General features: G+C 42.8%; 1 protein-coding gene across 1 annotated transcript in view; it reads left to right on the top strand.

Annotated features, from left to right (window-relative positions):
- ANTXRL (ANTXR like) overlaps nucleotides 1-17,416 on the top strand; it is a 56,893-nt gene extending 39,477 nt beyond the window's left edge. The window contains exon 18 of the mRNA XM_041415647.1: nucleotides 13,373-17,416. Coding sequence (XP_041271581.1) covers nucleotides 13,373-13,603 — 231 coding nt within the window. The 3' untranslated portion in view covers nucleotides 13,604-17,416. The remainder of the gene's footprint in view (nucleotides 1-13,372) is intronic.
- The last annotated feature ends 2,189 nt before the right edge of the window (nucleotides 17,417-19,605 follow it).

The raw sequence follows: 19,605 nt of genomic DNA, 5'->3' as shown, positions 1-19,605 counted from the left end.
TCCTTCTGTGGTTTCTTCCTCATTTTCTCTCTCATTTCATGTTTGCGTGCCCTTCCCCTTGATGGGACAGACTGATTCCCTGCAGTCCTGCCTTTGGGAGCAGTAGGTTGGTCCCCAGCCTCCTTAGCCTGTTCCTCTCATGCTGCAGGACCTGAGCTGCTGGTAGCATCATGCTCTGTGCTGTGGCCTTGCTGCAGAGCTGGCTGAAGCTCTGGGAGTTCCCCTGCCCTGGCTCATGTCTTCCATGAACTTATCAAGAAATGTTTCTCAGGATGGATGATTCCTCAGTGTTAGGCAGGATTGTATTAATACGTCTGTATTAATCCTTGTGAAAATCACAGGAGCTTTTTGGAACTGCCTATTTAAAGACAACCATGCAGGCACGAGCTCTGGTTCTCCTTCTCCTGTGTGCCCACAGTGTTTTGCTTGGCTCTTACAGACAGCTCCTCCTCTTGGTCTCCATTCAAGGTCATATAGAACCACCACTGAATTTTTTTAGTTTGGCAAGTACCTCAGTAAAGGGTCACAGGATCCCGCTCGCTTGACTTCCTCAGGTCAGCTCTAGCAGGAATTTCTTTTGCACCAGGATGGGGCAACAAGGGATAAACACACTTAGCTCTACCCCATCATTAGCAGCTAGGCTGTTATTTGTGGCATGGAGTTTTGCTGAGGTCTCAGACAGCATCAGCAGAGGAGTGAAGTGATAAAAAGGGACTTGTGGCTCTGTGGTGGGTTGCTGGGCCTTCTGCCTTGCTGGAATGTACAAAGGTGAAGCCTTCATAGGCGTTTGTGCTACTGCTGCAGTGGTGGATCCCTTAGAGCTAGGCTTTCTTTCCACCCTTGGTCAGAAATCTGTGTCTTAGAGGAGCAGCAGACAGTCTTCTGGCCCAAGAAAGGGACTGACAGCACTGAGGTGGGGACACTTCTCATCCAGCCACAGGAGTATGTCAGTGTCCACATGGCCTGATTGGGCTCTCTGTTGCTCAAGGGATTTCCTTGAAGACTTTCCCACCACTGTGTTGGCATGCCCCTGATCTTGGTTCTGAGCTTGCAGCAGCTGCTGTGAAGGTTGGAGTTTGGGAAATATTGGTGTCTGGCTATCTTGAAATATTTCATATGAACAAACCCTAGTAGCTGTAGGGCTGGTTGTCAGTAGCCTCTGCAAGAGGTAAGTCTCAAGCTCTTCCCGTGGCCTCATGGTTCAGAAGTGGGCTGTTACCAATGGCAGCAGGTAAACACTGAAAGCCCCAGTGTATGCAGAAAGGAAGGGGAGGTGCTTTCCAATGGTCTGTTAGTTGCTGCTTTCAGCAATTCCATTCCTTTTTGCCTCTCAGCACGTACTGATTGATGCAGGAAATTCTTAGAGGCTTGGTTTACCAAAGTCCTTGACTAAAAAACCAACATTTTTCCCCTCAGGCAGAATTGATCATTTACTTTAAAGACTTTAAATGTGATCTTGTTATTTTCACTGAAAATTTTGTAGCTGCAACAGGGAGTGTAGACTGGATTTTGCTGTCACCATCCCCTTGTACACCCTTGGGACTTTACTTAGAAAAAAGCAATAATGCCTTAGTAGTACTACCCTGTGGTTTATACCTGTAAAGCCCTTTCCTGGGGAACAGGACTAGAAGCAGGCTGATGTACAAAACTCTGAGAGCCTTTTTGCATTTTTCTCTTTCATAAAACTGAGATGAAAAATGTCACAAACTATGAGCTGCTGGTCATTTTAGAAGCCAGATCTGGATCCTTTCAAGTTCTCCCCCTTGAATTACAGTGTGACTTGGAACGAGGCAGAGAAGCTGGAATTTTAAACAGCAGCCTTTGAAATGAGGAGTGTGTGGGCTCCTTATGCTGTGCCTCCCTTTCAGAGTGATCACTCTTAGTCTGATAGGTTTGTTAAAGCTCAGAAGGTCTGATTACCCACAAATTTTGTGTGATTACTTGTAGTGCTGTGACATCTATGTGCCTTAGTTTTCCTAACAACAAAATATCATGAGAACACGGTATTTACCATCCTTACAGCTGTGAGGTTTAGTGTTTTGCCAGGCATTTGGGACTCCTTAGATGAATCATGGGACACCAGGCTTATGGATTATTAATGACTGATAATTACTCTCTAGCTGCTGCTTGCAGGTGGTCAGCAGCTTGAATGCAGCCCACGGTGATGGCAGCACCCACCTGTCACGCCACGGTGGCTGCCCACACACTGGTGCTATTTGGAGCTCATTCTAATTACTTCTCTTCAAGACCCAGTAATGGCTTTTAATAGGCTTCCCTGCCTCTTGCTTGGAGAGGTGTTGTAATCATCCATGTAACAACTGGTAGAGCTACAGGGGGAGCTGGAAAAGCAGCACTGAGCTCCTGCAGACTGTAGTCATCAGGGAAAAAAAGCCTGGTCCTGGCTTTTCTCCCTTTGCTTTTCACCTTCATAAGCTGGTGAAAAATTAGAGTTGAGGATATTGCCTGCCACAATAGGTGATCTCACTTTGTCACTTTCAATGAAGATGTGACACATTTAGCTCCCATTTTGCTAATTTTTCTCCTTTTTTTAAAGGACATGAGTATCGCTAAGATTTATTCCTGCTTTAGCAGACATGGCATGGGGGGAAAAGCTCCTTTTCCATGGTGTGAGACCGGTGTCCTGATGCACAGTTCCCAGGACATGTTGAGAGCTGCAGCTGGAAACATGTAATCAGTGACTAATGAATTTCCTGTCCTACAAGAAGCCCATATACTGCATTACCCCTCATTTGTGCCAGGATTGTGTTATTTCTGTTGTGGAAGAGGAATTCACAGACTTTGGGGGATGGATGCTGCCTGTCTGCACCCAGGTCAAACCAGCAGTCTGTTCGTGTCTTTGGCAGCCAGAGGCATGCTCAGGAACAAGAGGCTCTTGTGAAGGATGAGTGTAAGTCCCAGGGCTGGTGTTACTTGGCACACAACAGGGTGAAGAAGGATTGGCCTCCTGGCTAAGGCACTGGGTGTAGCTTACACAAGTTACTTCACTTCTGTTTACTGCAGTTGTACAGTGAATAAGTGAGGTGAAGAGTAAATTCTAGGATGCTGAGACCATGTTCCTACCAGTACTTTCAGCACTTAATAGGCAGACTCTGTTAGGTAGAGAGGGGACTCTTCTGCTAGTCTTAGAACATATGTGCCACTTTTCTATTTTTCTGATATTTATGATAGAGGAATAGCTTCATCAGGTCTGATTCTCAGGGCTTTTTTATAGGGAACATGTCTTTGGGATAAGGCCTGGTTACTTAATTCCCCATTAACTGCAACTCTGACGTGTCTGCATGGGGGGAACAGGCTCTTGTGTTATCACAGTTTTCCAGGCATCACTTCATTGATGTTCCACAATCCTACAGCATGTCCAAGGGCCTCACTTGAAGCCTGGAGGCTGTCTTGGGCCTTAGCAGCACTGCCACAGGGCAGTACTAATGGCACACCTCTTTTGAGAGGAAAAGTGCCCAAATGCACGCATGGTTTCTTACTAGGACTGCGTGTACAGATCCACAGTTTGCACATGGACAGGTGTGTTGCTGCCAATCTGTTTGTTTCCCAGCAGCACCCTTGGATCAATGCTGAACATCATCTGACTGCTTCAGTTGATTTTCTGGGAGCTGTGCGTCCTTCATTGTCTTTGAGTTGGGTAACACTGCAGAAAGTAACCTCCCCAGCCTTCCTTGGCTCTCTGCTTACATTGCATACTTCTAGTAATTATGCAGAATGTGTAATGCTGTGACCTTCTGATGGTGTTTGAGCTACAGAAATAAAAAATATTGTGTAAGAGGATGTATTCATACTATTATTCACACTAAAATTATTGTACAAAACAATAACTAAAATTCGAAATGTATAACCTTATTACTTTCCTCAGAGGAGCTGTAGTTCCAGGTGTCTCTGTTCTGTAGAAACTACTATGATTTATGTTGTGGTACCAGAAAAAAAACCCAAATCACACTCTCCCATTATTCAAGTAAGAAAAAGTCACTAGACAGCAAGAAGAGCTTATGTTGGGTCTTGAGATAAACCTAATCTTGCTTTGAACATTCCAGCTTTATATGCCAGTTTTAGTCTCAGATAGGAGCAACAGGACTGAAAATGTGTTTTCTGTGGCAACACTGGAGTTTCTACACCATTTAAAAATCATTCAGGTTGGTTGTTTTGGTTTGGGTTTTTTTTGGCCTGTGAATAAATCCCTACTTTCCTCCTCCTTTACAGGTTTCTTCTACGGAATTTAATTGCCCAAGCAGACAGGCTCAGTCTTCACTGGCTTATTAAGGAGTGGGATATACAGAAACTTTGAAGTGGGGCCTAACAAGACCAGTGTCCCTTCTTGCAATGCTGGTGGCCAAAAAAAATGACAGAAAATGTATTTGGGTTTTTTTTTCTATGCTGGGGGACAGGCCACTGACTCTGCTGAGGTGAGAGCAGGATATATAATAGAGTTCCTAGGAGAGAGCTGGCAATGGGGTGCTCATAGAAAAGAGCAAGATGCATGGGTGGTACTTGATAGCTGCACAGGGAAAACATGGAAGGGATTTATTTGCACAGTGTTAGGTCTCTAGCATACCTGAAACAGGACAGAGTTTCATGTCAGGACTTTGGTACTTGAGTTGCTTTTCAAGTGTGTTCATTCTTAGAGTGAGATACTTGTGCCCCAAGACTATCTGCCATTCAGTTGAACACAGGATCTTTTGCAGGAGAAGAGGTTTTCTGTGCTTTTTCAACATCCAGCACTGATAATGAACTGTACGAGTCCCATCCCAGAAGAAGAAAATCCATGTGAGATAAGCACAGGGAAAGCTGAGAACTGTGGATTTACCATCTACTTGCTCTAGGTAGCAGTAGAGCCATTTAAGGACCTAGAGAAGCATTGGTGATAGCTGTATATGTTTCCAGACTCTACACAAAGAGGCAGCCTGTCTGAGTGGTGGGCCAGGATCTTACAGTTTTTGCTAAGGCAAGGAAAAATAATAACCATTTCCACCAGGAATCTGAGTTTCCATCATTATTCTGTGCCCTAGTCAGGTGAATAACATCATGTACACTATAATCCCAGCTTGCTCTTGAGAGACAGTCAAATAATTCACTCAGGAAGGCATGATGACACTTAATTGCAGTTTGAGCAAGATCCGTTACGGTCCTTTGTGCCCTAATTTGCTACTCCCAGCAAGCCACCAATACCTCAAGGCTGAGGGTATTGCACCCAGCAAATGTTTGTTGCCTTTGTTGCTGTGCTCCAAAGCCCTCCCCATTCTAGGAGATGGACAAATGCAAAAACCTCTTCCCTGGAAACACCAAAGGAAAGAGGAAAATCTTCTGCAAACTAACTGCTGTTGTGTTTTTTTTTTTTTCTTGAACCACATTTTAGTCTGGTCAGCATTCAAGTGTGGAAATGTGTGGTGCTGTGGTTAAAACAAGGGATGTGAGTCACAAGTCCTCAACTTGTAAATACCATTTTTTTTCTCCTGCATAACCTTGAGTAGATGACATGACCTGATGGTGGCTATCCTCGCTTCCTCTACTCTGGGACCCTCATCCATAAAATCTGTCAGGAAAGAGGAAGGGAGTAAACCATATGTGAGTGCAGGTTTAGGTTAAGATATTTTTCTGAGGTTTGGATGGGTTTTGGTCTGGTCATACTTTAGGATTCATACTAAATGTAAGGTGTTACCTGATAGGCCTTAAGTTTGGTTATGTCCAGTGTTACCCTTCTGTTCCCTTTGTCACTTTTGCTTTTGTAGGGCTCAGAATCAACAGGCTTTGTTATGGATCTGCACTGTGCGTTAGCTCAGCCACAGCCTCAGCAAGGTCCAAGACATGTGATGTTTTGTGCATTCCTGCAAGATATCTTGTGACTCTGGCCATTCTTTCAGGAGATGTCTGTAGCCCATGGCTGCATTTCCTTGCTCAGGCACAGCTGGAAGCAGATTGCAATTTCCTGCTGAATGGAGTGTGATGCATATTATTTGAATAGCCCTGTCTTCAGTATTGGGGTGGGCTCTTCACATTGCTTTCCTTGTGTGCCTAAGCTGAAAAAGTGGTATCAGGCATGAGAGAGCTGGATGCTGGGCTTGTGTTCAGCCAAGTTTATTTTGCTGAAGGGTACTGGTCCTAGCTTAAAAGTCTGATTTCCCTGGCTGAGCTATTCCTCCCTCAGATTCCTCGTTATTGTCCACTTTCTCCAGTGGTAAATTGGAAGCAGCCCCTTGTCTTCAGTGTGTTCCTGCTGAACAGACTGCTCCCAGCAGACCCATCCCTTGTTTGAAGCAGTGCTGTGCACAGCTGGGACTGTGAACTGGGGAATAGTGTCTGCAGATGTGTGTCTGGGAAAACTGTCAGTACTTGATTGTATTGAACTCTCAGTATTCTGATAAAAGAAGCTACAGTAGGCTGGGATAGTGCAGCTATTAATCTAAGTGCAAAACAGCTCCTGTTTTAATTGCCTGGTAGAATTGAACACAGTTTTTCCTATTACTGTCTTTATTTTGATTTAAAACTGTTCCTTTAGATGGTCTGTAAATGTTTTTTCATGTTAGTAGAATTAGCTGAAGTTGAAAATATACCCTTGAAAAAGTCAAAAGGTGTCAATTTCAGACACCTTTTCTGTCTGAAACTCAAAGATGATTTGAAATGAACAACATGTGTTCCAAGCCTGAATTAAACTTATTTTGACATACTTGTTTTACCTGAAAAATTAAGACTTTTGGGTGCTGCTGACTTTTCCTTAGTCCAGCAAGTGAACTGAAAGATGACTTTTATTGCTGCTGTTATGTGCAATGCATGCCATGCGTCTGTTTATGAGTTTGCCCTGGCAACCTACCTCCCTTGGTCCCTGGGGGATCCCTGGATGGGATTATCACACATTTAGTGTCAGAAGAAGAGCTCCTGTGCTCTCTCATCCCTTCCCCACCCCATAAATCCTATTTTCTCAGCTATTTGGCCCCCACAGCCAGGGTGTCTGAGGGCATACTGGACTTTGAAGGGTTTTTTTTTCTCCCAGCTTATTTACAAACAAGGCTGGTCCCACTTGGCCTCTATGAGAGCTTTTTGGGCAGCAGTTCGGCCATGTCTTGGCCAAGGCAATAGGTTTTGTCCTGAATGTGTCAGCAGCCTAAGGAATTGCTTAGCTGTGTGTCACTGTCACCATGTGCCCAGCTCCTGGCCCATGTGCAGGATCTCGTTGTTTGGGACTCGGGAGTCAGAGTTCGTGAGGCAGGGATTAACTTCCTGTGCTGTGTCCCCATGGTGCTGCTCCAGTGAGCCAGGGTTTGTGGGTGGTTTAGTTTGGTTGCTAAAAGGAGAAAAATCAGATAAGAGAGTTTTTGTGGACTTTGTGAAGGATTCACATCTACCTCAGCTGCTTTTAAATATCACTATATCACTGCCCCTTCCTGGGTCAGGATATGTATCCTGTTTAAAGTTGGGTTACCTCCCACATCTTAAAGCTCAGCCTAATTCCTTTTGCAATGAGCAGCACTTTGGGTGAGCCCAGTAGGTTACACCTCTTGGTAGCATCACTTTGCTCATGCTGTGCTGTAAACAGAGTTTCCTGCTGCTGCTAGGATCATCCTTGTGCATTTGCATTTTGTAATTTTCTATTTGAATTTATCTGATGTGCCTAAGGGCATTACAGGGTCCTCACTGTTACAGCGAGTGATTCACAGCCCACAGTGCAGTGATTTCCTTCCTCTCCAATAACTCCGTCATAGAAGTGAGGGAGCAAAAGTGATAGGAGTTTAACTTAGGAAGAGGCCAGGTAATGCACTGGGAAAAGAATGGGCTGAACGTATTTTCCTTTTTAAAAGCAACACAAAAGGAAATAATTACATTCTTATTGCTGGACACTGCCACTTTACTGGACCTTACTTTCAAAACCCTCTTCTCTTCAGTCAACCCCATTTTCTCTTATCTCTTCATGGTTTTGGATTACCATCATTATAGGTGTCAGTCCTGAGCTGCCAAATATCTTCCCAGATATTGTTATGTATAAGTGAGGACGTATTAAACTGGAAGATACGCATGAGAGTCAGATTATCATGCAAACATTTTAACTTGATGATATTTAATGTTTTGATTTGAGCCCTGATAATCTAAAGTGGCTTCATATAAAAATTAAAGACAATTTCATAAAATAATTGTTAATGGTTAATGAAATAACCACCATATAATTAATTTTGATGATTATAATTTAATAATTAAATAATATAATTGGAAAATAATTATAAATTACATATTTATTAAATTGAAAGCGTGACCAGTCACCTAAGTGGTGACATGGGAATATCTGGCATTTCCAATACTTTATTTTTCAGCACAAAAACAATATCTGAGTCCCAAATGTAAGAGCCGGAGTTAATAAAAGTTACTTGTATGTGCCTGAAAACCAGGCAGCCTTGGGTTTTACGTGACAAACTGTTTCAGCAGCTCACTAATTTCTAGCCTGTCTGCTGCAGGGTAATCAGTGCAATTCCCAGGAAATCCATGAAGGTTTTAATGAGCCATGACATGTTGAGTGCACAGTCAGCGTGAAGCAGTGCAGTGTGAGGAAGCTTTTGGCAAAGGCTGATGCTCACAGATCCTGGCTCCTGAGGAGCCAGCTGCTAATCCTGACACTTGCCCAGGGAACTCAAATATTGGGAACTCTGTACCACCTTGCTTCATCTCTTTCACTGTACAGGTGTTGTATCCATAATCTACCTCTGATAAATAGATTTGCCAAATGAGTTTCCCATACTGGCTGGTTTAGGATATTCTGTTTAGGTGTTTCTGCTAAAACACTCTGGTTCTTTATTAGAAGACAGGGTAGTCCCTAATTTTGCCAAAGTTCAATTTTTCCAAAAGTCACTGATCTTTAAGGGTGTCTGTCTCATTGTTTTCTGGGTCTGTGGATCAAAGCCTTGACTTAGCTGAAGTGATCGTGACTTTTTGTATATGCTCCCTCTTGTGGTTTTGTAAGTAGCATAAAATCTGAATCTGTTCTTCTGAGATTTAGAGCTACATTTTTATACTAAATTATTGAGAGATATTTAGGAAGTGAAGCTACATGCTGATGCACCAGGTCCATAGCAAGCTGGCAGACTCATGCCAGAGATAAACATAGGTAACAAAACTGGAGAGAGAGCCCAAGGAAATTACATTCATTTTGGATTTCAGCATCCTAAATAACACTAACAATAAATAATTATTTAATAATTAAAATTTCAATAATATTATAGAACTATGAAAATTATTATAAAATAAGAAATAATAATTTAGTACTTCCTTACTGGGAGCAACTTCATTTTTAATTTGGTAGTCTAGTGTTTTGAATGGCCATGCTCAAACTTTAAAGAACTTACTTTAATCCATTCTAAAATGCAAGTATCATATTCTTAAAAGATCAAAGACAAGAAAATTTAGTGAACTAAATTAAGCTAACTCTTTTTTCAGTCACACACCTCTTCAAATCCAAATTGCAGCACTCCATAAGCCAAAATAACAGGGAATGGAAAATCAAGCAAAATTTATAACAGGAAGGATGTCTTTTATTAGGTCAACTAATGCAGCTGAAAATAAGAAACAGGCATACTTTTGTGTACACGAATACTGACATGCACAGAGATGAAACTGGAATTGATTTTTGCTAAACACCAATGCATGTATTAAAATGAAGAGAGAAGAGACTACTACTGGCAGATGGCCTGGATTTTTAAAATTCTTTTTCTGAAGTGCTGCTAGTATCATGGGTGAACAAGACTTCCCCATGGCACTCTTTGAATTGCCTGGATTCTTTTAACAGTCATTTCTGTCAATTGAAAACTTGCTGAGCAGTAACTAAAGATTTTGGGGAAATGGGTGCTGGGGAATGATGTAGTGAGCACTGTGATGAAGATAGCCCAGCAACATGATGCGGTGGCTTTCAGGAGGCTCCTCCCTTCCTCCCCCCCTTAAACCACACACAATAACACATCCTAGGTGGTCGAAGAGACTTTGCCTAGAAGTACAAAGTGCCTGAATTGCACATGTGATTGTTACACTGGAATAAAAGCTGGAGCTGGGACAAGGGCAGATCCCACTGCTTCAGTATTTGTACTTTTTGAAAAGCCAATTTGGCAAGCAGCATAACGAGACCCTAACAAGTGGATGGACATATGGGGAGACAAAATAATAGTGCATTAGGAAGGGGGTGCAGATGTGATCTGCAGCAAGGGCGTAGCTCCATATGGCTCGTTGCTGACCTTCGGTTGGTGCCTGAATGGCTGTACGCGGTGCGGGTCGCGCCGTCAGAGCGGGGCCCGGCCAGCCAGGGCTGGGTTCACACACATCATCTGCCTCCTGGAGCACAATAACGCAGCTACCGACAGCTGTGGTGCCTGAGATCATCCTGGTACTGCTGCACCTTGCAGCTCTGACACCTTCCCTGAAACACTCCGTGAGTTCCATGCTTCTGGAAAAATGTATATCATTACTACTACTAAAGTGGTGGTGATTAATCCCTGTTAATCCTCTGTGCAGGAAGAGCAGAGATAAGTGTGCAGGATACTTAATTTCTGTCTGTGTTCCCAGGGTTTAAAAGCCCTTATATGCTTTTGGAAAGGAAATTACTTAATTCTTTCAAGCAGAAAATATTAAAAATCCTGTGGTTAGCATGTTTATTGGAGAAACATCATGGATTTTTTTTATTTTAATAAACTAACCCCAGAGGGATGTGCATGTTAGGTAGAATAACAGTGGCACTCGGTTATAAGGAGACTGTGATGGGTGGAGGGCTTAATTCTTCAACCTAGAAATCCTTTGACAAAATACACTTGATAAGTCCAAACTATCACTTATGATTTATTATCATTTGTTCTTCCCTTTCCCTTTTCAGCTGTTAATCCTGACACTGACTTAGGGTTTGGCCCCATTTTATCAATGGCTGCTTGAAGTGCTCAGGAGGATTTGCTCCAGTATTCACCAGAAGTCTTTGATATATGAGATTGCAGGCTAACACTGATAATCTTTTGTGAGGAAGTGTCACAATACATACATCGATCATCCAAGCCTCTATCTGTCAGACTCTCCCAACTCAACCGTATTTTTCATGACACAATGCAGCGCATGGCCTTTAAATTACCCATCTGTCTGACAAATCAGTGAGTGTGGCAGAAACTGGCAGCAGTTTGACGTCGCCTATCACTTTAACTGAAGTGAAAGTAATGCAAACAGATTTATGGGATCCCCTTTGATTATAGACTATGAATATATTTGGAATTGATGTTTGTGAGAGAGACACAGAGGGGCAGGAAAGGCTTGTAGGCAAAAGCACTAGTGTTGGGTTTGCAGCTTAGCATTTACTATGAGGGAGATTGTTCTGTCCTAAATTTTTCCATGCCCATATGGTACATCTCATCTGAGCCCCTCTGACCTTTTTCCTTTTTCATTTTTTTTTCTTTTATCCTACGTGATTATTTAGCTGCTCTAAATTCATAACTTTATAAATATCAAGGCTGAGTTTCTCAAATGAATTTGATGTTCAGCTGTTAAATGTATCTGTAACATTCATTGCATGTCAGTTAATATGCTGAATTTCCAAGTGGGCTCTGAATACAGTAGAGAGCACAGCAGAAGACAAATACCTGGCAAGGATGGCTGCTTGCTGCAGAGCTGGTGAGGGCTTGAGTTCTGTGATGGAGTAGAGCAAAGCATTGACTTGGCTTTTTTTGATCCAATGGTTTATCTTTGCAGAAGTAACCAAGGCCTTGGCTTTTGCCTTTTGCCTCCATTCAAAGGCTCTGGCCCCAGTATAGTATTGCCATGAACCTGGTTCATAACCAAAGTCTGGCATAGCAAGCCTGGATTTTTAGGAAGAGAATTGTATCCTACTCGTTGACACTGTTGTTTAAGTGTAGTGGTGAATTTTGATGCTGGAAGCTGTGACAGAACTACTGAGTGTGTCTCGTGTGTAGGCAACAACATGCCCATTCAAACAACTTGTGTCTGCAGCTGAGCTCTGAAAGCCCAGAGCCATTCAGTCCAAGTAAGTGGTAGGGTGGTACCCTTTGGGTTTTAGGACATTTGCAAAATCATTTTCTGAGCTCTGGAGCTTACATAAGCTTCTTTTGAAATGCTGCTTGCCTTTCTTCAGAGAAGCCGTAGACTTAAGTGATTCCTCTCTCTTTAAAGAAATAGTTTTTATGAACAAAGGTGCAGGCATTGGAAGTCACTCAACAAAACAGTTGAGGTTCTGCTGTGATGGCTTTTGCCTAGTTTCCTGAGTAAATTGTGATTTGTGAGTTTGCCACGGAAACTCAGCCCATTTTCTAAACACCTTCAGAGTTTTCTCATGCCAGACAGCACTGAGCCAAGAGAATCAGTGACTGATGTGGGTTTTTGTATTCCTGCTGCCACAGCTATTGGTGGATAAGTTTTCTATATTCGGAATCCTTCTCCTGAATTTGCTCCGGGGATGTTGTCGTAACCTTGAGCTGAATTTAGTTTGTTGATTCTAGCGTGCAGCCTATCTGAGGTGCCTTACTGAGGTTGCCATGTAGCTTTTGCATTACCTAGGAGACTCTAGCTGCTTCCCACAAGAGAGGCTAGGTGGTCTTTGGGGTCTGTCTCTCTCTCTCTTCCTGTCTGGAGCTTGGTTAGTGGGAACCTATGCAAAGCTCTATTTTGGCTAAAGGAAACCCTGATGTATGTGCGTTTAGCCCCTAGCTGACTGGGACATCCCCAGTGCTTGCTTTTTTTTCAAATCCAAGCTACTCCTGGTTTAAAATTTCCACACACAGTGCCTCCATCAGGTCTGCCTGTCTGCATCCTGCATCCATCCTGAAAACACACTCATTGAAAAGCCCTCTGTGCAAGTCCCACACCTTGCTGGTGTTTCTGAGGGGGGCCACATCTACACTGGAGCACAGAAGACACATGTACTATCCCAGTGTAATGTTCAAAGCACGGACATCAGCCAGGCTAGGATCTCTTTGAAAATGAGAGCTATGGATTGTCTTTGCTAATTTTGTTGCTCTGGTATAATCCTGTATGAGCTTTTTTCAAGCACAGCTTTGCAGTCAGGGATCCCCCCAAGGCAGGCATGACTTGGGTGGAGCTGTTGTTTTACGCATGCTCTGCTCTAGTAGCACAGCAGAGAGCACATGTGAGCACAGTTCCAATGTGGTCCTTTTTGGTTTAAGCCAGTCCTAGGCTATTGTCTACAGGCAGTAGCTCTGAAAATCAAGGAAAGTATGAGCTTTAATACATCATGGTTTGAATGTAATTTCTAGGACCCAGTCAATGATACTGCAGGAAATGTAGCCTGACCTCTCTGCTTATAGTACCTTTGACTAGCTACTGAGTAAAAATACCTGCTTTTCAATAATTAACTTTTCTTCACCTCTAGGGAAGATGCATAAACTTCACCCGTGTGAAATCGGATGGGACCTCTGCCCCTTACAGCCCACCACCGAAGCTGCCATCGCGCGACAACGCTCCCCTCAACAATGCTCCAAGGAATCCTTCCTCTCCTGTGTCTCTGCAACCTCCTTCCAGGCAGCCACCTCCTGGACCACCTCCATCCCGAGCCCCTCCTGGACCTCCTCCTTCACGCCCACCCCCACAGCCCATGGCTTAGAGTGCAGCAAAACCTGATCAACACATGTCTCTTTGCTGAACACAGCATATTTATTGAGTATTGGTTTACAGTCAAAGATATCTGAATTTGTTGCTGGTCAGCAAAAAGAAAAAAAAAAAAAAAAAGGAAAAAAAATATTGCCAAGTGTCAATTTTAGTGTATGAATATATTTATACCACACGTGCTGAGTAAACATTCAGTGGAAAGATTCAGAGCTATGGGGTATAGAAACAAACCAAAATTATCATCTAGATACAGTAGCAGCTTTTGTGTGTATACTTCTGGAGATCTATTTAGATAGGACAGTTGTCTGACTTGGTGTGTCAGATCATTCATTAATAACTGTAGCCGGTACTCGTGCATCAGTGGCTTTGATAGCTGCCGCCTACAAGTTGGTTCAACATAGTTCTTTGAGGAATTTGCTTTTTTTCCCCCAACAGTACTGCATCCAGATGTTAATATGGATCAACAATTGCAAAGATAACTTTCTGCCTTTGGTTCTGCAAGTGGAATTTCCATGGAAGTTTTAAGAGGCCTATAACAGTAATGAGGTAATATAAGACTATGTGCCAATAATCTATCATAGAAGAGGGATGTTTTTTTCCCCCTGGAAAACCAGTTTTGAGCCTGCCATCTCTGCATATGTTTAGACATGGTTGCATAGGATAACCACTAAAGGTGAGATACTCTATCTAAAAATCCAGATTTTGTACAAGACTTGAGTCCGTATTTGTCCCAAGTTCAGAGGAATTTTGTGAAAAAAAATTTGGTTTGGTGTTTAGTTTTTTATTTACAGAAAGAGTAGTCCAAAAGGAAGCAAACATACATGGAATTTGAATGTAGATGCTGTAGTAAGCAAACAGAATGTGTTATTTATATCAGCAGCAATGAGGGACTGATTCTATTGCTATTTGATTGGATAAATTTTGTTTTGATCTTACTGCCAAGAAGAATTCGATCCTTTTGTGATTAAAACATAAATTCCTCTTTGAGCAGCTCTTTCTTTAGACAGTTCAGATCCCACTAATATGTAACCCTGCAGTCTACCTGTGGCTGAGAGGCATGGTGTGAAGAGTGAGTATGAGCTTCTATCCCTGTTTGACATGCTTGGCTGCTCTCCCGTGCCCTCAATTCTGGGTGTCATCAGAAGGCGATGTGAGCGCCCACACAGAGGTGGAAATTTATGACGCGGGACTGGGCCAGCCCATTATTAGTGTTCACTGAGCAATACCTGAGTGGGTTGTGCCCAGAGCATTCCCTAGTGAATGAAAATAACACCTGAGCTTGCTTTTTCTCCACCACTGCCTATTGTATTGGAGAGGGAACCTATGCCAGTCTGCTTTGGCACTGGCTGTGTTTTTAGGATAGTTGTAGAAATAATGATACGTTGCAATATGACACAGCATATACCTATTTCTCCATCTGTGTGTGGGTGTGTAACACATCACAGTAGTTATTGGCACATAAGTCTAGGATAAAACGCTAACTGTATTGTGCAGTTGCTTCAGATTTAAGACCTTTTCATGCAGTTGTTGCAGGCATATAAAGTTGTACTGGTACCAACAGAAATCAAGCTTAATGTTTCCAGTGGGAGGCCCACTTGCAGAACAGCACCAAGCTCTCATCAGTCTATGCTGATCACTGTGACATGCCGTGTGTATACAGCTGAGGCTGTCAAACATGACTCAGAAGAACCACAGAGCCTCTTTCTCCTCTTGCACTGCTCTGCTCTCTTGAGCTTAGCTCTTACCTCATGTACATTGGTGCAGGTAGTGGAATCATGGTTGTGAGTGCCAGCTGGCCTTGGAGCTGTTCCTAATTTAGGCCAGAGCCAGCAAAGCACTTCTGCATGTGTTAAAATGTCCTGCAGGTCAAGAGAAACTTCCTTATGCTCTGTAGACCTGTGACTTCATTGTGATCAGAAAGGAGAATTGGGATGCACTCAACCCTATCCTCATTCTTTTTAGACACTTGAATAGGGTCTGCATAATTTGGTTCACGAGAATGGATTTCTGTTTGGAGGGGAAAGAAGAGTATGTGTGTGTGTGTGCCTGTGCTTGTGTCTGGGAACTGCAGGGTTTTGTTTGGTTTCTCTTGCTTTACAAAAATTGCTTGAGAGTTGCACTCCTGTGAATAGAAAGGCCTTTTGCAGCCAGTGTGACACAGAGTCATCGCCTGTCTCTGTTTCTTTCAGCTGAAAGGTGACACGAAAACAACTCCTACTTTCCACTGCAGTTCTGGTGAAACTGTTTTTACCCCAATGAAAGGAACTGGATGACTGCAGTGAGAGGGCAGGAGGAAGGGCGGGGGAAGATGCTTTGCAAGCAGAGATCATTGATGGGCTGGTAATATGGAAACCCTGAAATAACCTTGCTGGGTCTAAGACCATTTATAATGTGTATGTACAGTGAATCTAACAGCTTCTCACGTTGGTTGTGTGAGGATAATTAGCCAGCAAATGCTAACTAATTAAAATGGCAGAGAACAATAAAACTTTTACCTATGCCAGGACAAAACAGGGCATTAGAGCTTTAACTTCTTGTGGGGCTGCAACAGACCACTGCTCTGTAGATGCTGTCTCTTATCAGCAGGCAGCAGTGAGACTGAAGCAGTGACTTCGTGGGTCAAGAGTTAACTTGAGCTAATGAAAAAGCCTGGGAGACAGATTTTGTCTTGTCTTGCACCTGTAGAGGTCTTGGGAGAGGTGAGTAGAGTTGGCGATTTGCCCTCACCTTCATGTTGGTGGAATTTGACTCCCTTCCAGTGACAGCAGAGGTGTTGGCTTAGGCAGGGCTTGTAACAGTCACGCATCCAACATGCCTGTTTTTTGCAGTTGAGGAGAATATTGGTCTTTGCTGGAACAGTCAGTCTTGCAAAGATAACACATACTAACAATTCTGTACAACTTGCAAGTGGAGCAGGAATAGGAACATCTTAGGCTTTACCAAATCCCAGGTGAATGGATTCATGTATGATACAGCAGGAACCACCATGGATTTGAGAATTAGATTTGGCATAAATGGAGTTTCCTGCTTTCTCACTCTAAAAAAATTAGGCATTTGGTGTGTAACTCAAGTTTTGGCTGCAGCCTCTGTGACAAGAGCACTGCAGGTTTAGTTTGCTGGTAAAGCAGGAAGGGAAAGTGAACTTTTTTGCCTTAAACTGAATTTTCTTTGCAAAGGTGGGAGCAGTGAATATGCTGCACTGGCTACAGAAAGGCCTTTTGGTTGTACAGAAATGTACCCATTTGCAGTGATTTAAGGCACTGTAGCAGCACAGTAGGAGAAAGTAGTTGTTATTTTATCGTCTGTTGAGCTTGATCCTTACCTGATATAAATCAAAACAGACCAACTGAAATCAAGGCAGTAATAATTGGTGTCCATCAGCTGAGAAATGTCTGAAAATAAAGGGACAAAATCCCTCTAACAGGCCTGTTGTTTCAGTGTTTGCTTTGGCATTCTTGTATATGCCAATTGTGATTACAGTTATTACACTGCTAAGAAATGTTCTCATGTGGGAATGATTCCCATGTATTTTCCAGTGTATAGCACCATTTGACTTACAAGAAGTGAATATCTAATGCTTCCCCAAATCCTAGAGGAGTATGTGGATTCAGGAGACTTTGGTCTCACACTTAGTACAGATGTGAAATGACACAAGGTGCAGAGCAGCGAGGAGGGAAATTCAGTGTGTTTAAACCTGATGCAGAACCACATTGATCAAAGCACATTTATGGCCATTTTTCAAGTTCAGTGCATGTGTTGCCATCTGTGGGAGTAGCCTACAGAGCAGACGGTCCTAAATAAGGAAAAATAAAAAGGAAAAGAATCGGCTTCTCATGTGAAAGAGCAACATAACAACGAATGACATTATTTTGTGAACTGTACCAGTTCAAATGCATGTGCACCTGGTGCTCGTAATGCTTTTTGGTCTTGTTGGTCTTCAGACAACATGATCAGTAATATACTTTCTCTCTTTAATCATTTGCTGTTTTTATTGTTTTTACTTTGGGTTTTTTGTGGTTTGTTTGGGTTTTTTTTTTAAGAAACATTTCACTGAGTAAACAGCCCTACTTCTGTAAATATAGAGTTTAATTTGGAGGAGACAGCACACTTCTGGATGTTACTGCTGGACAGTTATTTATTAACAGGGGCTCAAGGTGAATAAATAGAGGTGGCTCAGGATACATGCATGCAAGTGTGATAATGCAGTATAGCATTTTCAGTTCTCTGTAATTTTGGGGCAAGGGGAATTTTTGGGTCATCCTAGTTTTTTTAGAAGTTTGTTACAGATATACCTTTGAATAATGCAATAGAGATTCCTAGCATATAACATGCTTGAACAAATGTGTAGATTACGATAGATTTTTTTATTTGGGAGATGAGGAGAAGGGTTGTGAGGGAGAAATGTTTTAGGAAATGTTTTCGTTTTTATGGGGGCAAAATGTAGTGTATTCAATTTCTTAATTTTTTGTTTGTTTAGAAAGATGTAGTGTTTTCAGAAACAGTGGGGATGTGGACTGATCCACAGCTGGGGCATGGAGATGTGGAACAGAGGAAGCAATAAGATTTTTGAGGGATAGAGAAGCTTTACATGGGGGTGTGGGTTTGTTACTGGTACATGTGGTACAAATTTCTGTAACTGACATGCTGCTTCCATGTTATAATCATGTAACTTCATGCATTTTAGGCACATGCTCCATTTTTCTGAAAAAACCTTGCAAATGTAATGCCTGCATGCAAATGTGGGAGATGTAGCCAAAATCTTGTAATCCAACATAATGTAGTCTTAATGGCTTCAGAATCAACAATAAAAGTGCTTACTGGTTAAACACTATAAAGAATTTTATTGCAGGGTCATTTTAAGAGGTGATAAGCTTCTCTGTATCTTCTTTCTAATCTGCTCAGCCACCTAATAGTCAGGAGAAGAATGTGGAGTTGCGCTGTCAGAATTACCATCCTTGACTTGCTGCTAACTTAATTAGAGACAAGAGTATGTTCTGTGCCTCAGTTTCATGTTTCTAGGCTGGGAATTTCGATCTTTGTCTAATTCAAAGGTAAGCCATTGTTTGAAACCAAGTAGAAATGCTGAGTAAATTGAACTGGACTCGGGGTTCAGACATTCATTAACCCATGGGGTAGAGCCTGAAATAATTGCTGCTATCTTAAAGAGGAGTCATAGAACGCAAAGACATTAAGTAAAATCCATGCAAGATAAAATGCCAGAGCACAAGACTTTAACAAAGAGAAATTCCATGGGAAATCCTACACTTCTGAAAACACTGGAGTCACCAGGCTTCAGACAGAACTACAGATTTTCAGTCCCTCTCTGCTTCTGATGTTTCCTCTGTATCTGTTCCAGCCCCATTGAGGAGTGGGGGTGGAGGGCTGGTGGACATAAGGCAGGCAAGAAAGTCAGCAGAGGTAGGCCACAAAAATCTCCAACACAAGCAGGCTGCAATTATGGGTAGGCAAGGCTGCTGCAAAGCTGCTGAGCTGTGGTGCGCACTCAGTGTGCCCAGCATGGCAGCCACAGCCCTGTGTGCAAGGGAAAAGGAAGCCGGTCTTTGCACACACATAATCCCCTGAGCACATGTGAGCTTCATCTGCAAAAAAAAAAAAAAAAAACAGTGGGTGCTGAATTTTGGGGCTCTGGTAGCCACGTGAACTCATTGCAGCAAAGCAGGTGGGAGCTGCGTGGTGCCCTCTGGGCAGCTCCAACTGCCTGAGCTGCTAATGGGAATTGAAACCCTCAGCCTGGAGCTGTGCTGTTCCCTCATGGAGGCAGGGGCTCTGACAAAAAGCCTGGCTTGCTCTCACTCTGCACCCCAAGCTGGCAAGACAATAGTCACCCAGTATGGTTTTGTGGCCTTCGCTCTTTTTTGTTCTTCCATCTGCTTCTTACTCAAAAAGCAGGCTTGGGCTCTTGGAAGAGATCAGATAAACAAAAGTGGTCCTGCAGCCAAGGCTCTAGGCATTTTTATGCTGCATTAACAAAAACCC

This window comes from Onychostruthus taczanowskii, unplaced genomic scaffold (assembly GCF_017590055.1).
Source record: "Onychostruthus taczanowskii isolate IOZ18803 unplaced genomic scaffold, ASM1759005v1 scaffold5, whole genome shotgun sequence".
Taxonomy (NCBI): Eukaryota; Metazoa; Chordata; class Aves; order Passeriformes; family Passeridae; genus Onychostruthus; species Onychostruthus taczanowskii.
The sequence above is the reverse complement of the archived record's forward strand: the minus strand, read 5'-3'. Positions and strand labels throughout refer to the sequence as shown.